We start from the raw sequence: 24,798 nt of genomic DNA, 5'->3' as shown, positions 1-24,798 counted from the left end.
GCATCCACCCCCTTTCCGCAGCACTGCTCTCCACCTCCTCCTCTTGCAGTCTGCGCTCATCTCCAGCTCAACTTCAAGCCTCTCGTGACTGCCCATGCCTCCATCACTCCAGACTGCTCCTAAGAACTCCCATGCCTGAAGATGGACACCACCATCACCTAGTTCACTACCACTGTCACACCCCAGGAACGCACCACTGCCATTACGCTTGCACACATCATCTGGGAGGGTGCCACGACAGGCAGCCTCGCCAGATTCCATACCTACATCTCCCCGCTTCCCCATCCTCACTCTGCAAGTTCCTTCACTGCACAAGGACTACAACTTCCCTACTTGGAGCGTTCCCTCGCCAAACCCTGGCTGACTGTGCCTGAGGGATCACCAGTCCAAAGGCTTTGCTCCCACAGCCCAGATGATCTTCTGCACGCAATACGCTCCACTGCCGTGTCTTTACCGTCCTAGACCCCCCTCGTACCCCTCTCCTACACAGCCGTATGGTCACCTGCCTCCTGGTCCCTCACCACCTCGCAGTGGAACGGTGCCCGTCACAGCCCTGCAACACGGAGCTCTGGGCATCCCCAGCTCTTGTCACTACGAGATGACTGCCTGGAATCATTAAACAGAGAGAAAGCGAACCCTGCCCTGCCTCCCCTTTTCCTTTAGCCCTGTTTCTCAGGTCACTGTCGTCGACACATACCACCCCCCCATTTTCCTTCGCCCTCCTCCTGCTACTCCCCTATTTGCAAAACCCCTTCCTCCTGACTGGCTCGACGCTGGATGGTTTCCCCTCCCACCCAGCTTTCCCCTTCTGCTGCTTCTCCTCTGCCTCCTCCAAGCGCAGCTGCCCCGTGTCCCTGCAAAGCCCGACCTCTCCGTCAGAGCTGCAGCCACCCCTCCTTCCATCCAAACACAGAGCCGAGTCCCCGGCTCGGCCGAGCCGCCCTGCCTTTTCGCCCACACCTCAGCGACCAAAGGGCAGTTCCTCAAACCGCGCCGGCGCTCGCGCACTCCCAAGCCCTCAAAAGCAGGTTCCCGGAGGCCACTGCTCGCTGCCTCCCACGGCAGGTGCCACTTCACTCCCCGGGTATCCACACTAGCCGCTCTGCTTGCATTTATTCTCACGACGCCCCTAAGCCTTCCAGTTTCGTGATCACAGTCACTAAGACAGGTGCCTACCATCACACCTCCTGCAAGTCCTTTGCCTGCCTTTCCCTATCACCATGTTCTACGTTCCTGGCCCCCGTCCCACCCAGGACACAGGCCACCGACCGCTCACGCTGCCAAACTCCACGCCAACACAGCTGCTCTACTCACTCTCCACGGCTCCTGAAACCTACCAGCCAACTCCATCCTCTCTGTTACACCGCGAAGGCCAGCTCCTGCCTTGGCACGTGGCTCACCTTGCCAGCATCCCACAGGGACACGGCACCTTCCTCAAAACCACCTATGCGCTCTGCCAGCCCTCCAAAACCTCACTGCCTGCATGCAAACCACCCTGCTGCAGCCCTCAACTGCGCTGCCCAGCCTGCCACTACAACACTGCCTGTAGCCCTGCCACTACAAAAACCCCACACCGTGCTCCCGAAGCGCGTCCCCACCTGGCGCGGGCCCCCTCCTCAGCCCTGGGTTCCAGCGACGCCTCACGGCTCGCTGGGGAGCCTCCTCTCTTCTCCGCAAAGACGAACGGCCGGACAGTGCCCGGCTCTGCTAAACACCCGTGCGTCCGCGAGCGCTGTGCCCACCACCGACCGCCACCCAGTTCTGCGTGCCCGCTCGGGCCGATGCACATCTCCTCATCCGATCCATCCTCTCTGTGGGACCTCGACGCTGCTGCCATTTGGCACCTCTACACGGTGCCTACATTAAATATATCCAGATCTGCTCCGTCGCCCCATCGCTGGCCAGACGCCCGCCTTGCCGCCACCTGCTCCTTTTATCCTGCTCATCCTCTTCTTCCTCCTCGGAAGCTGTACCTTGCTGCAAAGAAAACAGGGCACCTACCGTACAGGATGATGCTGGCGTTGGTGTTGCCCAGCTTGTTCGTGGCCACGCACGTGTAGTTGCCATAGTCCTTCTCCGAGACGTTGAAGAAGGTCAGTGTCGACAGGCGGCCCTTGCTCTCGATCCGCACGCCCTCCAGCCCGTTCGCTAACCTGCGGCGACCCAGAGACAACGCTGCTCAGTGAGCCGTACGGGCGCTCTGCCACACACCCCTCCCGCCACCCAGCACCATTACCGACACACATCTTCCCCCGCCAGACTCCCTGCGTCCCACCAAGATGAGCCCTTCACCCCACCACGCTGCCCACAAGCACGCCGTGCTCTCCATCCCGTAACCCATCAGGGCCTGATCCACGTGGCCCGCGTTACCTCCCAGGAGCCACTGCCACCATCTCCAGAAGAAACGACCCTGGACACCCTCAGCCAAGCACTCGGACCCACCAAAACGAGCCGATCCCATCCTTCCTCCTCCATCATCGCCAGCCAACCCTCCCGCCACGGGGCTGGCATGGTTGTCCCCCACCCTGCCAGCCTCTGGCTCCGCAGCCCCTGACCTGGTGTCCTCCTTGAACCACTGGAACTCCGCGACGGGGACGGCCGAGGCCTCGCACTGCAGGATGCCCTTCTGTCCCACCGACGCGCCCGTGTTCTTGGCGTTCGAGATGTACGGCGGGTCTGTGGAGACGCCACGCAGCGTCACGCCGGGCTCCGCGCCTGCCCCGCCACCACTCCCCCGCCCCGGGCACTCACAGTTGACGGTGACTTTGACTTTCCGCACGTCCGGGACGGCCACGTCGTTGACGGCGCTGCACTCGTACTCCCCGGACTGCTCCCGCGTGATGCCCGTGATCTCCAGGTACTCGTCCTCGCTCACAAAGCCCTGCCCTGGGAGACATCCAAAACACGTGGCATCATCACCCTTCACCCGGGAAACCTGGCACATCACTTCAGCATCCTCACCCTCACACTAACAGGCCAGCACCTCCACCCTCCGCACCGGACACCAGCAAACCACCCATGCCTCTATGGTGGCACCAACCCATCCCAGGCAGGCTGGGCAAGACCGTTCCTCAGACCCGAGCATCTCGTCCTCCGAGCCCTGACAGTGGTCTCACCTTTCCCGGAGAGGTGCCGCCACGTGACGGTGGGCTCCGGTCTCCCAAAGGCCAAGCACATGAGGGTCACGCTGCTGCCCTCGTTCACGGTGATGTCCGACGAGATGTTGACGATCTGAGGGGGAACTGCAAGATACAAAGAAGAGCAAAGCCATCATAAACAAACAAGCTCAGCAGGCTCCACCAGCATCACCAAGCCACCCACATGCCACGGGCGCCCCGGCCATGACACCGGCCCCATCACCGGACATCGGCATCCACCCCATCACCCTGTCCGGTCGCCAACCCTATGTCTCCAAACTGCCACCTCGGACCGGAGCGGAGCTCAGACCCAGAGCGTGGATCCAGGGCACGGAGGGATCCTCTCGCCGGTCCCCTGCCCCGAGCGGGGTCTGGAAACGCCACCCCCCCACCAGCCGAGACCCCGATAACTGGCTTCCGCTACAGCCCGCGACAAGGCTCATCTTTTAGCATATTTATTAAACCTGTTTAAATTACCGAGCGTCTGCTTCATTCAATACTGGCCACAGTGATTTACATTACTCTGTCCCCAGATACTCCATCTAATAAATAACTTGGCAATCTCTGCACCCATAAATATCCCCAGCCCTGGCAAAAAGCAATTAAAGCCCGCTCGTCCACGCCGCCTCCCGGCGCTCCGGGCTGCCAGACGTGGCCCCCGAGAGGGTCTGCGTCCCAGTCCTTGAACGATGCTGCACAAAATGACCCACCCAGAACTAAACACCACCCCTGCCCTGCCAGAAAGGCCGCCCCGTGCCCCCTCCCCGAGCGCACGCCGTGCTGAGAGCCCCAGCTCACGCGGCATCGCACACCCAACCCTCACGCCAAGGGCTCTCCGGCAGCGCTGGGATGCCGGGACGATCGCCTGAAAACCACCATGGCCGACAGCAGCATGGCCTGGAAGGGGACGTGAGGGCTGTTTGGCTCTCCTGTCACCTCCGGGGACTGTCCCTGTCGTGCTGGGGCTGCCACATCACTGCCCAAACTGACCTGGCTGCAGGGACCACAGCCACATCCCCTGAGGAGCCCGGTCTAAGCTGCTTATAACCACCAGGCTTAAAACAAAACAACACCCCGAGGAAGCCTTTTGCTCCCTTAGGTAAAGCAGGACAGGCTTTCCCACGCCCGCTCTCCCTCCCCGGCACGGGAGAGGCGGCGCGGCACGGCGGGACGAGCTGCGGCAAAGACGCGGCGTGGTCTCCACGGCCCAAACAGCCCCGACAAAGCACTAAATTTCCCAGCAACCTGACACATTAATATAGAGGTCCAGCCTGTTACAGCAGAGGGAGACTGCCTGAGTCCTTCAGGGGAAAGCAGCAATCCAAAAATAAAGAGCGCGCACCGGCAACCGCTGGAAGACGTGGTTAACGCTGGGAGAAGAGAGCGCAGCCCCTTATTCCAGGTATGACCTTCTCCCCTGTTACCAGCATCCTTGCACCTCTCCCCTCCACTAAGGCCACCTCCAAGGGCTGCCAGAAAAAGCTAAAACCAACAACAGCATCCAAGCCAAGCCCTCCCGCAACCGGGTGTCTGCCGCCTGCTCACAAGCTTGCAAAGCAGCCCTCCTTTTTGGGGGTTTTGGTCCGAGACGGCCGTGGCTCTGTCAAAGACGACCATTGTCTGACTGTCCTCCGGCAACACACCCCTAGGAGAAGGCCACACTCTCCCGAGCTAAACAGGGAGGTCGGGCAGGCAGGGGGTAAGCCAGAGCATGCCGGAGCATCCTCATCCTCCCAGCGCTCTCCCGGCTCCCGGCCGGCATCCCTTTCCCCTCCCCTGGGTCCCACACCACAAGCAGACAAAGGGACGTGCAGAAAGTGGAAGCGCTGCTGTGCTGCGCCGCTACCTGCCCAAATCTCGTCAGAAATGCCCCCGAGAGCCACGAAGGACACGCGGCTGGAGGGATGCCCGCGGAGAGCGCAGGGACCCCGCCGGACGGCTCGATACCCTGCCGTGACGGCGATCGTTGCCTACGAGGTTACTGGGACTTGGAGAAGGACATCTAAAGACCTTGATTACATTTCTATAGATCCCACGAGCTGGGCTGTCGAGGGCAGCGTCTCAAGGGCGAGCCGGCTTCCCCTTGGGGGGAATTAATCCCATGGGAAGAGTGGGCAGGAGCTGGGCTCATGCAGGGACGGGACTTGCCAAACACGACTGTGTGGATAAACCAAAGTGCAGCCATTCCCTATAAATACCATGAGGCAGGGACGGCCACGGCACACACAGAGCTGCCCTGATCGGTGCATCCCACCAGAGCCACCGTGTCTAAAACCAGGGAAAGCCTGGGATCGGTGCTGGACATGGGGTCCAAAGGCTCTCCTGTCCCCGAAGGGCCGGGTCAGACAGCCCTGCTAATACCTCGTGGCCCACCAGCACGACTACGGATGCTGTTCCTAGTCATTTACCTGTTGAGGGCATCCTCTCCCTGGATTGCCTTTGGCTCTTTACATTTACCTCCCCCTGCCCTAGATCCCCGACACAGCAAATACCAAGTAGTTCCGACAGCCTCTCCTCAACAGCTTCCTCCTCCGAGCAGCTCCCGTTATCCCACACACACGTCACGACACGCCAGATCGTATGCCAGCCAAGGAAAACGACTGCGATCCTCCCCAACTGCTCGAGGGCAGTAAAGCCGTAACGAGCAGAGGCCCCTCCCGTGCAGAATTAATCAGCCATGGGGATGGGATGTGGGATCCCAGAGGGATGCTGGGGTTGCACCAGGGATGGACGTGGCCATCCGGAGGTGCTCCCCAGCCCCAAGCCTGCGGGGAGAAAAGCGACGCAGCAGCGCACAGTCCCCATCTCCCCTTCTTCCTACTCCCGCCTTCCTTGTAAAAGACTACGACTACAGGCAAATTGAATACAGAATAAATCCCAGGGAAGTGCGGAACGGCAAGGTCTCGCCGGAGCGGAGAGCGGCCCGCGGAGGATTTCATCGACCCTGCGTAGTATTAATCACAGGTAAGTTAACGCGTAATGTTTGGTAGGCCAAAAAATACATTTGCACTGTAATTTCTTATTTGTTCAGAAAGCCGGCGAGAGAAATTGAATGTGAGAGCGAAGCCACTAAATTCAATAACAACAAGCCCGTGATTTATCTCCTTCCTTTACCGCTCGAGACCCGAACCGCCAACGCACGCTCTCCATCGGGCACGTGCCGGTTCCCACCACCGCTCACGGGGACCGTGAGACGCCGTCTGTCCCCTGGACTCCTAAACTGGGGGTGCAAATCGCCCCGTAGGGCTGGCCGCCACGATGCTGTTGTGCCCTGTGATGCTGGATACCCCTCTCAAGCACGGCCATGGGGCTCTCCCAAACGCCACCAGTCCCAGCACCTCCTCCAGTCATCGGCAGCGGCTTTGTGCCTGCTGCTGCTCCGCGGCTGGCCCGTCTCCGGACAAAAATCAGCCTTCCAAGCCACCAGCAGACACCCAAGCGTGAGGAGCAACGGCCGCAGCCTCACCCGAGGAGCCATGGGTCCAGCCCATGCTGGCGGGGACACCTCTTCCCAGTGGGAAGAGGCAGCCCATCGGCGATGGCGGCGTGAGCATGGCTACGCGTGACGCCGACACGCGTGACCACGCGCAGGCTGACTCATCTCCCGGCCGATCCCGGCCGGAGCCGCCCGCCGCCGACTATTTTTAGCTGCCAGATCATTACTGCTGCACGCCTCGGTGCGGGGAGGCTGCACGAGCGCCGCGGCTGACGCAGGCGACTGATGTCCCTCCTCCACATCATTAGCTCCTAATCCATTAGAAGAGACCTCTTCCTGCACCTCTGATAACGCGAGATGATCGATGGATACCTACGGGCTCTGCAAACCGCCAGACGATGGCCATTTGCCTGGCTCTACTGGTGGGAAGGGTCCCCACAAGGATGTCCCTGCCCGCAGAGGGGGGCATCAGGGGATGCTCCTGCCCTGGCACCTCACCTACCACCCCCTCTCAAACACCTCCTATTTTGGGGAGATGCAGCGTTCTGCCCTTTCGCCCCTCCGGCAGCAGCGTGGCCGACGGGTGATGCCGTCAGTGCCAGGGACTGGGACCGTCACCCTAACAGGGGTCGGACGCCCGTCAGCGCTGGAGCCAGCTCCCTCCTCGTCAGCCTCCCCGCCACAGGTGGGATGGAGCTGTCAGAGGTGTCACCACACAAGGACTCATTAGCGTACAGAAAGTCAGCACAAAGCAGGCAAATCTGCTGAAAGCTCACGTTTTGCCTCTGCTTTCCATCACCTTTGTGGATGAGGAGCACGGCAGGAAGGCGCCAGCAGCCTTCAGTCTGTCCCTGCCCGTCTGCTGAAGGCACCACCGGCACAAGACCTTCCCAAGAGCAGCTCCTGCCTGGGGCTGGTGCTCTGTGGGCAGAGATGCGGGCACGCGCCCAGCCAGGGACCACCTCTGATCCAACCTCTTCTGATGACCGAGAGGCTCGTCAGGATGGATTTTATCGAGATAACAGAATCACAGAATCACAGCATGGTAGGGGTTGGAAGGGACCTCTGTGGGTCATCCAGTCCAACCCTCCTGCCGAAGCAGGGTCACCTACAGTAGGCTGTAGAGGAGATCTAACGGATCAAGCGCATCCGACAGCTACGCTTTGGTCAACAGAACGATTCGTGTCACATCACACAGATCTTCCCTCTCCCTTCTCTGGCTCTTCAAGGCAACCCTTTTTCTCCAGGTTTTCACGTTGAGGCAAGGAAAGCATTAAAACCGAAACTCCGAGCGTCCTACCTACTGTGTAACCACCTGTCAGTAAATTTATGAACAATTAGGAAGTGAGAGTGCTTCCCAGGGAGCTATTTGCGCGCGTGCTAAAACGCTCTTTCTGTTCGGAGATATAATGGGGAAACAGCTCCTCCGGCTCTCCCCCCTCTTTTCCCCGTTTTTGTTTTTGCAGTAATTAATCAGCTGCCGCCAGGCTTTCGTTCCACCGGCTCCCGGTCCCCGCGGCACATCCCGACGGCTCCTTTTTGCCGATTCCACGAAGCCTCGAGAACGGGACCCGGAGGACGCTCTGGGTGCAACCTGCCCCATCCCTCCTCCGTACTCCCGCCCAGATTCTGGGATCACGCCGGCCGCTTTATGACCGGCAGCGGTTCCCGCCTGGGCGGTGGGTGCTGTTTTCTTCCCGCTCTTCCTCTTCCAGACCTTCCCCCTCCCCGTGCCCTCGCTCCTCCATCGCTCTCTCATTTCCCCCCTGTGCTTCCTCCCGCTCTTTTGATGCTCCGTGCTTTCCGTGTGCGCACGTTGCCTTCTCTCCTCCCTTTGTTCTACAAGTTTTCTTTTCTTCTCATCCTTTTTTTGGTTTTTATTCCCCCTACAGCTGCTTGTATCTTCAATGTTTGCTATCCCTTCCAGCTTTTCTCTGGCCTCCCTACGGCTTTGAATTCGCCGTCACATCACGGTCGGTTGCCGCCACATCTTCGTTCGCCCGCCTTTGCTCTCCTGCCCATTCTCAAGTTCTTCAAGGAGGGAGCAAGGGCGAGCCAGAGGTCTGGCTGCTCCTTTCGAGCCTCCTCCCTCCCCAGGACGCCGGTCTGCGTTGCTTGACGCGGACACTCCTTCCCACCCATGGGAGCACTGCTCCCTGTCCCTGCCCGGTGCCACAACCACACACCCTCCAGCATCCTGCCATTACCCTTACCGGCTCCTGAGAGCTAAACAGAGCAGAACGCTGCCAAAAATGGAGTGAGACTCCTGGGCAAGCCTCCAGTGTGGTCCCGGATGGCAAATCAGACGATGCCTCCCTGCTCCCGCTCCCACGAGATGCCGTCAGCTCTGGGGCAGCAGCGAGCTCTGCTCCCGGTCCCGCAAACACACGCGAGCAACGCGGCAGAGCAGCGCTTACGGCAGGCTCAACAATTTGACCCCTTGACGAGGCTCTCGCTTCCCAAAAGGGCGGCTTTCAAAGGCCCCCTGCCTCGGAACGAAAAAAACCCACCCTGTTCCTCCCCAGCATCTCCCCCCGACTCTTCCTAGCGGCGCCTGTGCTAACTGATTTTTCCTCTGCGCTTGCTCGCGGTTGCTTCTTGCTCCCCCTGTGCCATCCAGCATCCAGCTGCACAAACCGCTGCGCGACGAGGTGGGCCCTTCCCCTCCCCGCCTGCTCACGCGTCCCCGGAGCTGGAAGTGTGAAACATTACTTTAAATGCCGCGGACATTATCCGTTTTGGGCTTTCGCTCCTGCTGGGAAGACGTCTTTCCAGCCTAAGCGATTTTTTTTTTCCATTTCCCCTTAACAGCCCTTTCATTTCCTTTTTATTTCCCCGCACTCCATCCCCACCGCTACGAGCTCAACCTCCGGGAGAGTTTCCTACTTCAATGCACCGTTCCGCTCGTCCCCGCTTGGACGGTTAACCTCACATTTACTGCGCATCCTCTCTTCCCCTCCCTATCACCTTGTTTCTTCAGTATTTTAAAAGAAAAACCCCACACCACCCGGGTAAGAGGGAAGTATCCCAAGTGCGACAAGGGACACAGGGCCGGCTCCAGGAGAGCATCCTTAGGGGCGCTGGGAAACCCAACCGCAGGACCGCAACCTCGACGCTGCGAACGAAGGCCACGGTCCTTCGAAACCCGTCCGGGCTCCCGGGGCGAGGAAAGGAAGACGGGAAAACAGATTGCGCCGACCAGAAACTAACAGTAACAATGCCGACAGCCAGGAGAGGTTTTAATGAAAAATCTATGGTGAGTAGGATTAAGGCAATACAGAGGAGGGCACTCTAAATAAATCAGAACCGGAGGACATCCGAGGAATACCAAGGACCCCTATTAGGTAGGGACAGCCAGTATCGACGTTCACCACCGAGATCTCTGCCAGACAGGGCGCCGTCTACCACACTCCTTGCACCCAAACCAGGTCTCCCAGCTCGTCCCTGCAGGCTTGCACCTCGCAGCAGCCGGGGGGTCTGGACCAGGTCTGGACCCGGAGGCAGGAGGGCTCGGGCCAGGTCTGGCCCCACGGCATCCTCCGCTCAAGCTGTCTATGGCAAGAGGAGGATGAGGTGACTCCTATTCTGCTTCTACGAGATTAAATGCCGGTTCTCTCCGCCTTCATAACTCTTCCCCAAACCCACCGGCACGCCAACAGCACCGCGCGCGTCCCTGCAAGCGTCCGGCCCATCGTCACAAGGCGGTCCCCGAAAAAAAGATGAAAAGGGAGACAGAAAAAAAAAACCACCCTCTGGCTTCCTGCCACCTCCGCTCTTATAAACCCTTGTTAACAGCTGTCGCAATGAACCAGTCCAAGGGACATATTAATAACGACATGAAGAGACACATTTACTGTTGACTGCGACTGCCCGGCAGATTTATCGCCGGGTTGCTAGGAGGGAAGGCCAGGCACCGCCGTGGCACAATTAAAACCCGATTGAATACGGGGACAAAGAATCAATACTCTATCCGGCCGACTTTTACTTCTGCAAAATACAAATATAAATTAATTGACCTGAATGCAGTTGCTAACTGGTCATTCCTGCCTGCGCGCCGGCCACGCGCGGCAATCCCCCGCGGTCCTCCCGCTGCCTCCTCGATGAAGATGGGCTCAAAACCTTGCTTCTGAGCCCGAATTTCAGGCCAGGAGGGCTACCCCAGCGACGTGGCTTCGCTCCTTCCCTGCACGGCGTACGCTCTGCTGGCATGCGCAGCCAGGACCGAACGCACCTTCAGAGAGCCGCTCCCCTCCTCCCAGCGCTGAGCAAAGGACCTTTTCTTCGCCATTTAAGAAAAGTGGCTCTTCCCCGGCACTCAAGCACGGAGACGACCAGATTTTAGCCACCAAGGAACTGCACTGCAGCGAACCGGGGACAGAGCCTGGAAGGATTTGCTTCTCTGGCCGCCACCATCAACAGAACAGCAAAGCGGCACCTACAGACGGGTTTTCTCAGCAGACCAACTTAGGCAAACCGCGGGGCTGAAGCTTAACTCGTTGAAAGAGGAATACAGAAACCTCCCAGCACGGCCCACCTGACCTGCGCCTGCGTGACCACACATCCCCAGAGCAACAACACCGCTGAAAACCGCAGACGTTGCTGTGATGGGAGCCATCCACCTTGCTCACACCAGGGGAAAACTTTTCCCAGCACAGCTAGGGATGCCTCACCACCAGACAGCCGCTCTGGATGGGAACCATCCCTCACCTCCGCCCATCCGAACCCGGCAAGCGGGCGCATCGCGAGCCCCGCTCCAAGGACTGGGCGAGGGGAGCGGGTGCTGAGCGCCGCTGCCGGTTCCCCTGATTCCATCGGGTGCAAAGCCCTCGGGTGCTCCACCGGTGTGGACTGGATGGATGAGCACGATTAGAGAGCACACAGGATAAACAGATTAAACTCCACAGGCGGGCAGCTCGAACCCAACCCGAAAAGGGGGAGACGGAGAGGCCGCGCAAAAGGGGATGGAGGGGATGCTGCCGGTGGTCCCCCGCTCCCCTCTTCCGGGCTCCCCGGCACGCTCCCGCCGGGACCGGGCAGGAAAACCGCTTGGACGGGGGGCCGCAATCACACCCTGCCTCCTCCAAAGGAGAAGGATACACAGATACACACACATCTGCGTCGGAGGCTTCTCGGAGACGTGTCGAGGCCGAGAAATTTTTCAGATTTGCTCATTGCAAAATCAATACCCATCAGCTGTTTGAAATTAAAGGAAAGATTATGTCCTGGTTTTATACACACTTTATTGTATTCCGAGAGCTTTCTACTCAGCTAGATAAATCTTCTTTAAGAGGATTAGGAAACTTTCATTATCTTTATCTAACCTGAACTAACACTAACTCTGAAAAATTAATCTAGAGACCGGACAAAAGCCAGTAGCCGGTGCAAAGCCGCAAGGATCCGGAGGCAGCACCCACCGGGGTGCTACGGGCATCTCTGATCTGCCAGCACCCGGATCCCCTTCTCAGAGCGGCCTCAGGAACGTCACTTTGCAACCCAACGGCATCCGCTGCGCCGACACGCTCACCTGCAAAGCCCTGGGCCAAAAGCCCTTCGCAGGGACTCTGACAGGCTCACACACAACCTGCCCTCTCTGCCCAGACCAGGGAGCTGCCCGGCGCCGCTTCGCTTTCGGCTCTCCCCGAGCATCTCCAGACGCGTGCCCGAGCGCCTTATGAACAACTCCCCGACACGGCGAGCCGAGCAACGTGGTCCCGAGCAGCAGAGACGGGTCCAATTCACAGCAGGGACAGGCAAGGGGGAAAAAGCAGGAGCACACCAGCCCCAGCTTCAGTCCCCTGGAGTCCCTTGCCCCACGTCACGACGGTAGAACAGAGAGACGCTGCGACGACGCAAGCCCAACTCCTCCCCGTCATGCAGTTGTCAGCACCCAAAGCAGCTCAACCCCCGAAGCAACAGATGTTGGTCTGATCCCTACATCTCCGTCGCCAAGAAGGCCTCCCAGCTCTTTGCAAACCCAGACATCCTTCCACATCAACCGGTCGCCTTGGCAATAGCAAGCGAAGGACCTACCTTGGACGATGAGATGGACGCGCGAAGTCTTGGGGTGATTGTCTGTCTGCACGGAGCAGGTGTAGGGGCCCTCATCGTAGATGTCCACGTTGTGTATCTTGATGCTGTACTGGGTCTTGGTGTTGGAGAGGATGACCACGCGGTTGTCTATAGACCACTTGTCATTGCCGGCATAGAGGATGGTGCTGCGGTTCAACCATGCTACCCGTGTGACCCGGTCATCCACGGTACACCTGAAAAGGAAGAGACAGAGGGTCACAAATGTGGGGGCACAACACACAGCGCATATCCCGGCTCCTGAAAGGGCACGCGAGCGGGACGGGACCCGCGGCGCTGGCTTCCCACCGCCCGCAGCACCCACGGCCGAGCTACGCTGTCGCCGTGTCCCGCATCCCCCCATCACCCGGGGTATCACAGAAACGGCGGGTTCACCCGAAAAAAACCACCTGCCTTTCCCTTTTGGGGTTCCGGGGAACCGCCGACAAAAAAATCCCATTGCGTTTGACCTCCGACAGCCGCGCCGCCTTCCCGCGCCCCCGCCTCTCGCCCGCCGCCCCTCCCTCGCCGTCGCGGCACGCGGAGAATTTCAGATGAAGCCGTAAAATCTGCTGACAGTTCGGCTCGCCGGCGCAGCCCTCGAGCCATCCCCGGGGTGATATACGCACCCGCTGCCGCGGGAGAGGGACCGCGGCAGACGCGCGGGGAGAGGGGAGGAAGAGAAACAGCCGGAGACGGCGAAGCCAGCGCGCGGGGAAGGGAAGGGAACATTTGGATAAGCAGCTGTAAATCCTACAAGTGCCTTGAAAACACAACGCGGTCGTTTCCATTATTTATTTCCTGCCTGGCTCCCACCCTCCCCACTCCGAGACGCGCGGGGGCTCGGCAGCTCCGGTCCGCGCCGCTGACTTACGCTTGGCACGGAACAGAGCGGGGGGGGAGGGAAGGGAATTAAAATGTTCCCAGAGAACACAGCTTTTCCGTTCCGTTTGATAGATTTTTCTCGATCTATTTACTCGTGGCCTTCTCTGCCGCCGCCACGGCACCCGCAGCGAAACCGCCGAGCGTTCGGCTAAACGAAGAGCCCGGCATTCCTCGGGAGCTTCGCCTTTCCCACCCGAGGACCGCGGCACGAAAGCCAACTGGGAAAAACCAAGCTAGGTGCAAGCTCGTGCCGCCGGCGGCAGCGCTGCCGCCGCTTTGTGCAGCCGGGAGCGTAGGAACAGGCACCTGCAGTCAATCAAGAAACTCATGCAAGTCCCCCTCCGCACGCCTGTAAATTCGGAGACGCGCTGGCAGGCGGTCCCTGTCCTCGTCCCCGCCGCGGTGCCTCTCCTGCGGAGGCTTTGGGGTGTTATATGCCTCCCTTGCTGGGACTGCAGAGCGTCACCTCCACCGAGGTTATTCATCGGGCGGAGGGAAGGGGCGATGCTTGGCATGTTTGAGGGTCCCCCCGGGCACTCGGTTCGGCGCAGCGAGCCATCCATCCTCCCGCAAACAAGCACTTTTTCCCTTGCAGGAGCTGTACGTCTCCGCCAGCCACGTCGCATACAGACGCCGGGAAAGACGGATGGCCCTCCGCGCCCACCGCGGCACTGCCGGGAGCCTGCCTGGGCGCCGGACGCGTGCCCCGGGCCGAGACGGCCTCGTGCCGCTGGACGGCATCGCCCTTGTCGGGAAGCCGAGCCCTCCCTCCGTTCAAATTAACTGGGGGAGAGCTAAGCGCAGCCGAGTTAAGTTCGGCCCTGGGGGATTCCAGTCTAGTGGACTATTACTGCTGTCTCACTTCATTATAATGAATAATAAAGAGATACTTACACACGGCTTCTGTAAATTATTCATTGCGCGCACTGAAAAATCAGGGCAGCAATATGTAAAACAGACAACTTGCATGTCTGCGCTCATATAAATATCCAGACTACAGCCCTGCGAGGCACTCTCGGGTCCCCTCATTAGGGGGGAAGCACAAGGACTAGGGTTTGAAGTGACGGGGACGAGGAGCTCGTGCCGCACGTTCGACCGTCACTGCCTGGCTTCGGGGACGGGATGCTTCCCGGGAGGTTTGGGGTCGGTCTGGGACCCCTGGGAGCTTTGGCCACTCATTCTGCGTTCACAGCTCAGAGCCGCGCCTGTACAAGGGCACAGGGACACCCTTACCACGGGCAGATCTGCTCCCGCAAGGACAGCATCGCCCTCCCTTACCCGTAGCACCCAGTGACCTGTACCACCCTCAAAACCACTCGAAGCAAGCAGGGAGGGGAACTGGGAGACTCCTCTCAATGAACTCACACCAAGAGCAACATGGCAAAGGCTCCTTCTCCCCACCCCTCAAGCTCGCTCTTCAGTTCCCACCACCGCTTCATAGCTAATCTGGGACCAAGACCCTTCGGCTCTGCTTGCTCTGCGTTGTGCTCCTCTCCACGGGAGCCCGGGCTGTCCCCTGCGGGGAGGGACCAGACAAACCGCCCTCCTTCAGAAAACCAGCCCTCCCAGCAACGCGTCACAACAGCCACCAGCAGAAAAGCCACCGTCCATCAGCACGGCGCTTCTGGAGGCACCTTCTCGCCCGACCTTGTCTTCCCACACCCTGGGAACCGGCGCTTTGAAGGGAAATCCTGACGGACACCCCGACGCAAGGAGCACCTCGCCAGCTTCTTCCCTGAGCGCGGGCAGCCATCTCTGTTAGCCGCTAAGCTGCCGGCGCTCCCTCGCCTGCCGAGCCGTCTTTGCTACCTATTTCCAGTTGACCAGGATTATGATAATGTCTCCAGTAAGCAAACAGGGAAAGAGACTTCCTCAAAGTGTTTAGATAGAGCAGACAAGCTCTGACAAAGCTGGATAATAAGGTGGGCCAGGAGGTTTTCCCTTGCAGGGATCTAATTAAGAACGAAGACAAACCCCCACTAACAGCATCCTGAAGGTGCCGTATCCATCTCCAGAAGAAACCCTGCCTTACGAGTCCGGAAGCGACAAAAGACAATAAAGCACCTGTCAGGCGGGAGGGAAATAAACCCATCCTGGCTCCGCGGCTCACCTGGAGACCACCCATCGCAAGGCGAGGGGACCTCAGGACCGATACCGTCAGCCCAAACCCGAGCCCCTGGCACCTGCCTCTTCCTGGCTCCCCCACACAGCCCCTTCTTCACGCTACGCGACCCATCCCGTCTGCTACCCCATCTCTGCACCCCGCTTAGACCCTCTGCCTCCGAGCAGAGACTTTTCACCATCTGCAGCCCTTCAGCTGCTTCCCAGAGCGGCTTACGGGGAGTCTCAGAGGCTGGGCTTTACCCGAGCTCTGGTCCCCGCGATGCTCACCATGATACACGCAGCCTCTCGCAGGCACCGTCCCGATCCCCTCGCTCTGCGGGGGGATGAGAGCTGCCGTCGGGATCCCAACACTCCGCCAGCGACGAGGGCGATGAACCCGAACGCGGCGGCGTGAGGAGATGCATGAGGGAGGGAGCCGGGGGCAGCGGCGCTGCGCCGCTTCCCCTCTAATTGCCCCTATTCCTCATCCTTAAATGCTAATCTTGAAGTTTGCCCAGGAATTATTTCACTTAGTGTCAACAATACAGATAACTCCGCCGACGCGCTCTTTTCACAAAGTGACCGTCTCCCTCCTCCCAGCCCTATTAGGAGAGACCCCCGCGTCGCTCCCGCAGCAGGATCCCGTCCGGCCCCATCAATGACGCTGACAGCGCTTCCCCTGCGCGGGGGACGTGACACAGCACCCGTCGCCTTCGCCCCCGCCTTTCCTCTGCTGACTCGTCGAGCATGAGGACCGGGCCTGGGGCTGCAGATGTGGCGTGAGGCTGGGGCGAGCCTCGATGCCCACCCTGCAGTGAGCATAACATCACGTGCAGGGTTAGCATAAATATTCCGGCGCTAGATTGGCACGCAAAAAGTTGGAGGAATAAAGCAAGTCTTGCAAACCCCTCTCCGTGGGGATGGGATGCTTGGGACCCTGAAACACTGATGCACGTCCCAAGCAGTCCAGGTAACCGGTTCGCACGCACAGAGCCAGGACCGCTGGTCCCCGGGTGAGCCAAGAGGCTCAGGGGAGATGCTGGTCTTTGGATCAACCCCAAGCCCTCCCATTCCCCTACGCCAACCAGCAACGCTCTCCTTTTAAATACTTCCACGGCCCTTCAACCCCAAACTGTTTTCCTCTCCTGCAGGCAACGCGCCTCGTCAAAATGACAAATGGAGATGCCGAAACCAGTCGCAAACTGGCTGGCTGACCCAGTTTTCTGCGGCTAAAATAGCTCACCCGGATCGGGAGCCAAGCCCCACGACAGCAACGGGGACGCTTCCGACCAGCTGTACCTGTCTCGGGGGCACAGCAAACACCCCGGCACCCTTTTCTTCGAGAAGAAACTATTAATTACGTTTGAAGGGGACTCCTCATGGGGTTTCTCCTTTGCTTCTGGTCCTTGCCCCGGCCACAGAGTGAATGGGCTCCGAACGCCTTTGACGCCGGGCGGCTGGAGCACGGGCAGAGGAGATTTATTTGTAATCATCGGAAATAAACACACTTCCTCAGAAGTAAACACAAAAGAACAGAACCTGGCTGGGCTCCCGCTTCGTTAGAGATGCAAATTAGAAGCAGGCCATCAAAACGCGGCGGCTCCTCTAATCCTCTCCCAACAACGTAAAGCGTCAAATTAGCGGCGGGTACAACGGCATCTGCGGCGTGCGACGGCGGGCCCCGCGCAGCAGCTCCCCGAGGGCAGCACGGCCACGCCTGGCCTTCGTCACTCTCACCCCTGAGATTTATTCTCTGCGAGTGGGGCGGGAGGCACTTTGTCTTCATTCCCGCTCCCTTCCGCTGGCACCCTGTCTCTGAGCCACCCGTCACATCCCTTCTCCCATCCGTCCTGGCGCCTGGACGCGGGGTGCGCAGCCCCACGGCCTCCCCACAGCATCCCAGCACCCCGAGGATGGAGAGGAGCCGGGATGTGCCGTTCGGCATCGGCCAGCATGACCACCTCCCACCCAGCAGGACCACCTCCCGCCCAGCACGACCACCTCCTGCCCAGCAGGACCACCTCCCGCCCAGCATGACCACCTCCCACCCAGCACGACCACCTCCCGCCCAGCATGACCACCTCCCGGCCAACATGACCACCTCCCACCCAGCAGGACCACCTCCCGCCCAGCACGACCACCTCCCGCCCAGCATGACCACCTCCCGGCCAACATGACCACCTCTCACCCAACATGACCACCTCCCACCCAGCCCTTGCCACCCGCTCAGCAAGCCCCGAGCTGTCGCCGCACCCATGTCCTCCGTGGAAAACCATGGATGCACAGGGAGCTCGGCCAGCCTAAACTGTTCCCCCTCTCCTCCATAAGCCCATCGCCCCAAACGCCTCCCGCAAAGCCACACGCCACCAGCTCTCCAGTTCTGCAAGCTTAATTAATTGCCTGGCCCCACCGCTACCGCGTCGGTCCGATTCCCCAGGCGCTGCCAGGGCTGTCCCAACCACCTTCAGACCACCGGCAAACCCTTCCCCGCCAACAGCCCCCTCCCCAGAGCCCTGCGACGGCTACGGGACCCTCCTGCCCTCCCCAGGGCTTCTCGGGGAGGGTCCCTCCCCGCCGGTCCCCTTGCTGTGGCAGTTCGCCTGCCTGCTACCGAGCACCAGAATAGAAGCTGCTCTCCGTGAAAAATCAAACCCCAGATTGATATGTTAGAGGCTGCTAAATATAAAATATCCATCTGCAAAGATAATAAGCCTGTGAGGGCAGGGGCTGTCGAGTTGCTCCATTTCAGACAGTTTAATGGAGTTTTGGTCCACGACTGCAGCTCCCAGACACCGGAAGGGTGACCAGGTGATGAGGGCGGCAGGAGCCGTCTGCGCGAGGCAGCAGAAGCCAAGCCCTAACGCCGGGGGCCATGCCGCACGCACCGCGACCCGCTGGCTTGCACCGTGTCTGCAGGGCTTGGGGTGGCCTCCGCGACAACTGGAGGAGGCCCCAGAGTTTGAGCCCAATGCCGGGTCGGTGCCATGCTCGAGCCAACATGAATTTGGGGAGGGGATCTGTGCCTGCCTTGGGGCTCGCCCTTTGCCTGCACCCCAGGTACCGCCGCGGGCAGCACGCACGATGCTAACGCCGACGCAGGCAGAGCTGCACAGCCCATGGCTTGGCAACAGGTCCTGGACTGCACAGCGAAGGAACGAGCAGCGAGGCGAGCGGCTGCACGGTGCCCTCGCCGCCGCTGACGGACCGCATCTTCTCCCCAGAGCCATTCCCGGGATTTTCTGAACTGCTGCTCCACATCGAGCAAATCCAGAAGCTGCAGTCGGCTCTGTTCAAGCGAGCTAGGCTTTCCCTTTCGTTCCTAAGGCCCTCGTTTCACTCCTCACTGCTTTTACTTCCAGCTTGCGGGGACACACGCCGCCCTGACAACATCATCAGCAAAGGGGAAAGGTGCCGCGACAGGGTCGGGTGCTGGGGTACCACGCTGCGCTCCCGGCTCCCGCTTGATTTCCCCACCACGAGTCCCTTGTTTCTGACACGATGACGCATCCATGTCCTGACGACTCAGAAACCCCGCGCAGCCCCCGAGTCCCCGCTCAGCTGCGGTCCGGCCGCGTCCCCGCGTCGGGATGCTCCCCAGCACAGCGGTAAAGGCAGAAAGCATCTGCCTAAGCCTCGATGGCCAACAGCTGTTGTCACCTTAAGAGAAATCTTCATAAGGAAATACGAGGCAGCAGGCAAATAAATAAAGCGGGAGGCCTGTGAATAGAGCAGATCAATGGGGATGTTTATAGAGCAGGTGGCACTTAAACGCTACCATCAGAGTCAGTCGATGCTGGCGGCCACACCTGATCTCCCAAACAGAGACGAAAATGAAAGTACCGAGCAGTGGCAGCCAGCCCTGGAAAACCACGGACACTGGAAGGAGCGCAGCGAGGCATCTTTCCTGGCCCAAAACGGAACCGAAGAGATCGCACTCTGTCCCCAAAGTCAGGTTCCCGAAGCAGCCGCGCACCAATTTCCAACTTGCTCGTGGCCACGGGGCCACCGGGTCGTTTGAAGGAGCCTGGGACATCTTTCCAGCTCCTCTCCAGAGAGACAACCGACAAGCACCGGCATTTAGCATCAAGGCATCGACACCCATCCTAGGAATCATCGTCAGAGAACCATCTTCTCGCCAGGGAAGCCAAATTCCCCTCTACCCTACACCGGGCTCGGCCCTAGGTCCTAGCACGGAAGAGGAGACCCAACGCAAGACTCCTGCCACCACGTTTGAGGGTGCCGAATAAGGGACAGGATGGGGCAAAGCCCCCTCCCCGCGGCACGCCGGCAGAGCCCTGCGCCTCAATCAGCGCCCGCGTCCGAACGCAATCAGCGCTGATCTAACACAACGCAGCACCTGCGCCCCGGCTGATTTCTAGTGTGCTTCAATCAGGAGGAGGAGAAGGGACGCGGAGCTCGCTGCTGGCAGACCCCAGCAGCCGAGAACCCAGAGCCCTCTACGCCGGCGGTGGGGTTTTGGGGTTCGTACTGCTTTTTTCTCCGTCTCGGCCAGGCAAGGGGGGCTGCTTTCAACCCGGCAGCGAGCGGCCACGGCTCCGGCAGCATCCCGCAGCCGGCGAGGGAGAAAGGATGTTGGCAACCGGATTAAAACACGGGCCAGGGCGCGCTGGCGACAGAAGGAGCTCCTGGACAACCGGAGCAAAGCGATCGTACAGCTGTCCCTGGCTTGCACGGCAGGAAAATCTGTCGGAAGCAGCCAGGACAGGGCGGTAACGCAGCGAGGAGGATGGCGGAAGGGCACACGGGTGACAACCACAAATCGGGTCCCTGGGGTAAACGACGGCGAGAGGGCGCTTTGGATGGAAACCCGGCCAGGTCTTCATCGCTCGTGGTCCTCACGCTCCCGGTCGGTCTGTCCGGCCTCACCACCCTCGCCGGTCTCTCAGGGGAGAGGCAAACCTCTCCTCCCGACCCCCCCCCCCCGTTAATTACCACCAAAAATATATCTGTCATGATACGCCGGCTCCTATCTCTGCGGCTCTTCAGGGTAATGGAGAGGTTTCAGTCTTTGGAGGATAAGTCTCAGGCTCTTGGCTGCTTGCCCGGGAGGATTATTTTACATCAGGTTGAGTTCCGTGGTAATTATCTTCAAAACAGCTGGACTGCTGGATAAACTCGCTGTATCTTAATGCACAACACAAGAGCGAATACGGGGAATTAAACCGCAATTTCAGACGGGCCTGGCAGATAGGCGGAAAAAACCACTCGTTGGTGTGGGGAGGCATCTTCTCATTGGAAATCCGTTCAAAATTCCCCAGGGATGGAGTGCAGGGGGGATAAGAGATTCCAGATGAAGACATTTTACCCCCAAGCCCTAAGCGGAGAAGAAAACCCCACCATTTGCCTGACCCTTCGCGGCTGAAAAACGAATCGGTATCTGATGACGGCTGGAAAGCTCGGCGCTTCGCTCAGCCTGCAGTGAGAGACCAAACTCTGCAGGCACCCAGCTCCACGCTGCACCCCTCGCCGCGGTGCCGGCAGCGGGGAAGGGCCAGGGGAAACCAGCTCCCTCCGTCCGCACCTCTCGTGCCTGGACGTCGCTTCCAGCACCTCGTCTGCCCCATCCCAGCGGGACGGAAGGGCCGGCAGACGGACAGACCTACGCCCAGACAACTGGCCCGGAGAGAAGCATCCTCACTCCAGTCACCGGGGGGAATTAACAGGGAAAAACCAGCTTCCTTCAGGATGGTCAAATCCCCGCAGGCAGAACTAATAACCTCTAAAAAGAGGGAAATTCTGCCGATGGAGGGTGAAGCCTTATTTCACGGCGCGCTCCTGCCAAACGCGGGATCTGTAACTGACCCGGGTAAGCCATCAGCCCAAGAGCATAATTGCCAATTTGCAGAAATTTCACCAGCAATTAGGCAAAATAAAATAACCCGCCAGAGGAAATCCTCTGCTCGCCGCTTCACCGCCGGGCTGAGAGCTGGCGATGCTTCACGCACCGGGCACCAAGGAGCCAGACCGCAGCCCCATGGCGTGGCCAGATGAAGAAGCCATCACCAGCACGAGGTGATCACCACCGCCCCCGTGCCCAGCCAGCTGAAGACCCGTCCTCCTCGCACGGGTACCCCGTCTCCGAGCACCACCGAGGGCCGGGCGCCTGATCCCGGCAACCCCACGGCCGAACGACTGGGTGCAATTAGGGGGTTTATTTGTTTGAGTTGTACGTGAATATACCAAATTACATTATCAGATCATAGACCTGCTTCTGATTTATTCCTTCTTTGTTCTTCAAGTCTTCGTACATCTAAGCAATTAACCTCTCAAAGAGCTGGAGAACACATAATTATCCTCATTTGTCTAAACGTCACCAAGATGGCTGCCTTTCAATTAACCTTCTGGGAACGGAGGGAAGTTGGAGTGATACAGTGATCACTTCCAACTTCAGCGCAGGCTTTTTTTTTTCCCTTAAAGTAATTTAATTGAAATATTCAGATGATAAAATATAGCCAGATAACTGTTACTGCAGGTAACAGGATCAAGAGGGGGCTTGCAGTCGAAAAAGAAGTCAAATGAGATACAGTAATATTATACCAATACGTGGCACTTCCATCTAAAAATATGAAAGCACTCTGTGCTTATTAATGAAGGGAGACTTTCGCACTCCCCTGCTGGGCTGCGAGCTAAGGCTTACGTCGCTTCTATAGATCACTGCGACCGATGGGGAAACTGAGGCAGGGGACGGTCTCTGGCGCCTGGGGTCCAGCAGCTCGCAGAGCCGGTCCCTGCTGGGCCAGGAGCACCCCGAGAGCATCTCTGCGGCCGGTCCCCCCTCCTGTCCTGGGAGAAGGCTGCTCCGTAACGAAGTCAGCACGGGAGAGACGCGGTCACGGCCGAGCTGCTGGTGCCTTTGTTTATTTTAATATTTGCTGAGGCAGCGTCTGCCACGCCGAGCGGGCGAGGGCTGCGTTCCCACCCGTCGCCTCGCTGATAAATATGCATCGCCGCTGCCAGAAAGCGCCAGGTCAGGCTTTGCACCCGCGCTCAGCGAGACACCGGTGTCGCCCGGCGCACGCGAATAATATTTATACGCACCCCCGCGCGCAAATATCTGCGGAAAACAAACAAGCCAACTCCAAAGTTCGTCGCGTCTCCTCCCTGACAAGCGTGGCTTCCCAGCTCCTCGCGGTGCCGCGCCTTCGGCGCGAAGTCGAGCGCTCCGAAAAGCAATTTCGGCTCCGGCTCCTCGCCGAGCCCCATTTTCTCCCTCCCGCCCCGGCGGGTGCTTGCCCTGCCTCCCAGCTCGGCGGGTTGGGAGAGGCTCCTCCACGAAGGGAAACTGAGGCACGGAGCGATGGGGACGCGCAGGACTCGTTCCCCGCATCCATCCCTCCTGGTCCCACGTAAAGATCAGAATTCCGGCGCTGGACGAGCGGGGACGAACGGACGCGGGAAAGCGAGAGGGTCCCTCCTGGGGACTCCAAGAACCCGCGTCCCTCCCGGCGCGTCCGCCCGGGGAGGTGCAGCGAGGATGACACCACCGCCACCGAGTTCATCCCCGGCGCGGGCTGACGGCGACGCAATTAAAATGCAAGCCGGAGCCGAGGTGCCTATCGATAAATCTTTGCTTTTAGCTCTGGGGCTTGACAGGAAGCCTATACCTGGCGCGGGGAGTTCAGACCGAGGGGGAGGCACGGATAAAGGCTCTGCTTTATGCACGGCCATTTTCATGTTTCGTTTGAGTAATGGGCCTTGCAAATTAGCACCCCGGCGGCCTGAAATACATATTTTTGCCAAGGACGGGCAGGCTCCCGATCCGACGGGTGATGTGGACGAGCGGTCCCCGAGGGGAGCAGCGATCTCGGCGCGTCGCGGCCGCAGTCATATTTTATCCCAGCCGGGATGATGAAGAAGAAAGCGGAGAGCTTGGGGTGGGGGGGATCCAAAGGCTGGGGGAGGAAATGGAGCAGAAAACGACCCTGTGCGAGACCAGCTGATGAGCGGCGGCGGCAGGGGACAGGCAGGGTCTGGAGGGAAGCGATGCTGCTCCGGCACGGCACGGCGCATCTCAGCCCTCGCCCAGCGGCAGCATCAGCAGTGCCGGCGCAGGCAGACCGGGGCACGTCTGCGGCACGCGTCTCTCCTCGCACGATCAAAACTATGGATTTCTGGCTCTCGCCGGAGCTCGGCTGAGCATCTGGCTCTGGCCTGAATATTCAGAGAGGCCGGAGGTGCCTCTGACGCTGCAGTTTCGCTGCAGAGAACCAGGCGATGCCTCGGTCTCGGGGAAAAGCCAGCCTGCAGCCAGCGGGCTGCCCGACCGGGGTCCGGCTCCTCCGGTGCAAACGCGGTAGGAAAGATCCAACGTCCCTGCATTAACTCGGAGAGGATCGGCGGAGAAATATGTGCAGCTGAACACGAGAGGGAGCTTGGGACAGAGCAGAAAGCGGCACCTACCCGCTCACTCGCTTTCCCCATCCCTCTCTCTGCTCCTCCATCTGTCTCTCTCCATCCTTCCTCGCCCCTTTCTTCCTCTCCACCCTCCCCACACCGCTGTGCACATCATCTTCCTCCACAATCACTGCCAGGACTCGAAGGGATGGGTTGGGTGGGCAGCCTCGAAAGCAAGCTCAGAGCCCAGAGCAGGAGTTTGCATCCTCGCTGCCGGCTCTCAGGGCCGTCAGCTCAGATCCAAAGTGTCCAAAGGGGTTTGGGAGCGGGCGGAGCTGGTGGGACCTCACCGAGACCCAAGCTCTGCCAGAGCCCCCCGCCTAGCATCACGCCACGTCGCAGGACCAGGAGACCGACTCCGGCTCTCGGAGCGGAACGACCCAGAGCCCTGAAGGGACCCCGTGCCCGCGACGTGATGCAGAGAGGCAGCAATGAACTCGCCGGGAGAGGCACGAGTTTCGGCGCAGCGTATCTAGCACTCCCATGGCACGGCAGCAAGCCCGCGTGCCAGCCCAGCTGCCTCGGGGCAAAGGGGAAGGAGCAGCCTTTCCAAGGTACCACGTGTGCATCTCCATCCGCACCAAGATGCTGCTGTTTTATACACCGGCCTCTCCCTCCGGCCCCAAGGTCTGACCCCAGCTCACCGGGGTGAATGCGACGGCTTCCACCTTGGGAGGTGCTGGGCTGAGCTCCCGGCAACCTCAGCCACCCACGTTTCATTTATAGCTACCCAAAAAGCTACCAAGAGCGGCCCAA

At 59.7% G+C, this 24,798-nt stretch overlaps 1 protein-coding gene across 6 annotated transcripts in view; it reads right to left on the bottom strand.

The window, feature by feature from the left end:
- The window catches only part of OPCML (opioid binding protein/cell adhesion molecule like), a 291,671-nt gene that overhangs the window by 13,147 nt on the left and 253,726 nt on the right, over positions 1-24,798 (bottom strand). For all 6 annotated transcript variants that reach the window (XM_075442560.1, XM_075442561.1, XM_075442562.1 and 3 more), the window contains 5 exons: positions 12,604-12,836; positions 3,117-3,242; positions 2,752-2,886; positions 2,556-2,676; positions 2,002-2,153 (listed from right to left, as the gene is read on the bottom strand). In XM_075442560.1, coding sequence (XP_075298675.1) covers positions 2,002-2,153; positions 2,556-2,676; positions 2,752-2,886; positions 3,117-3,242; positions 12,604-12,836 — 767 coding nt within the window. The remainder of the gene's footprint in view (positions 1-2,001; positions 2,154-2,555; positions 2,677-2,751; positions 2,887-3,116; positions 3,243-12,603; positions 12,837-24,798) is intronic.

This window comes from Opisthocomus hoazin, chromosome 24, assembly GCF_030867145.1.
Source record: "Opisthocomus hoazin isolate bOpiHoa1 chromosome 24, bOpiHoa1.hap1, whole genome shotgun sequence".
Taxonomy (NCBI): Eukaryota; Metazoa; Chordata; class Aves; order Opisthocomiformes; family Opisthocomidae; genus Opisthocomus; species Opisthocomus hoazin.
Note: the sequence above shows the minus strand (reverse complement) of the source record. Positions and strands in the feature narration are given on the sequence as shown.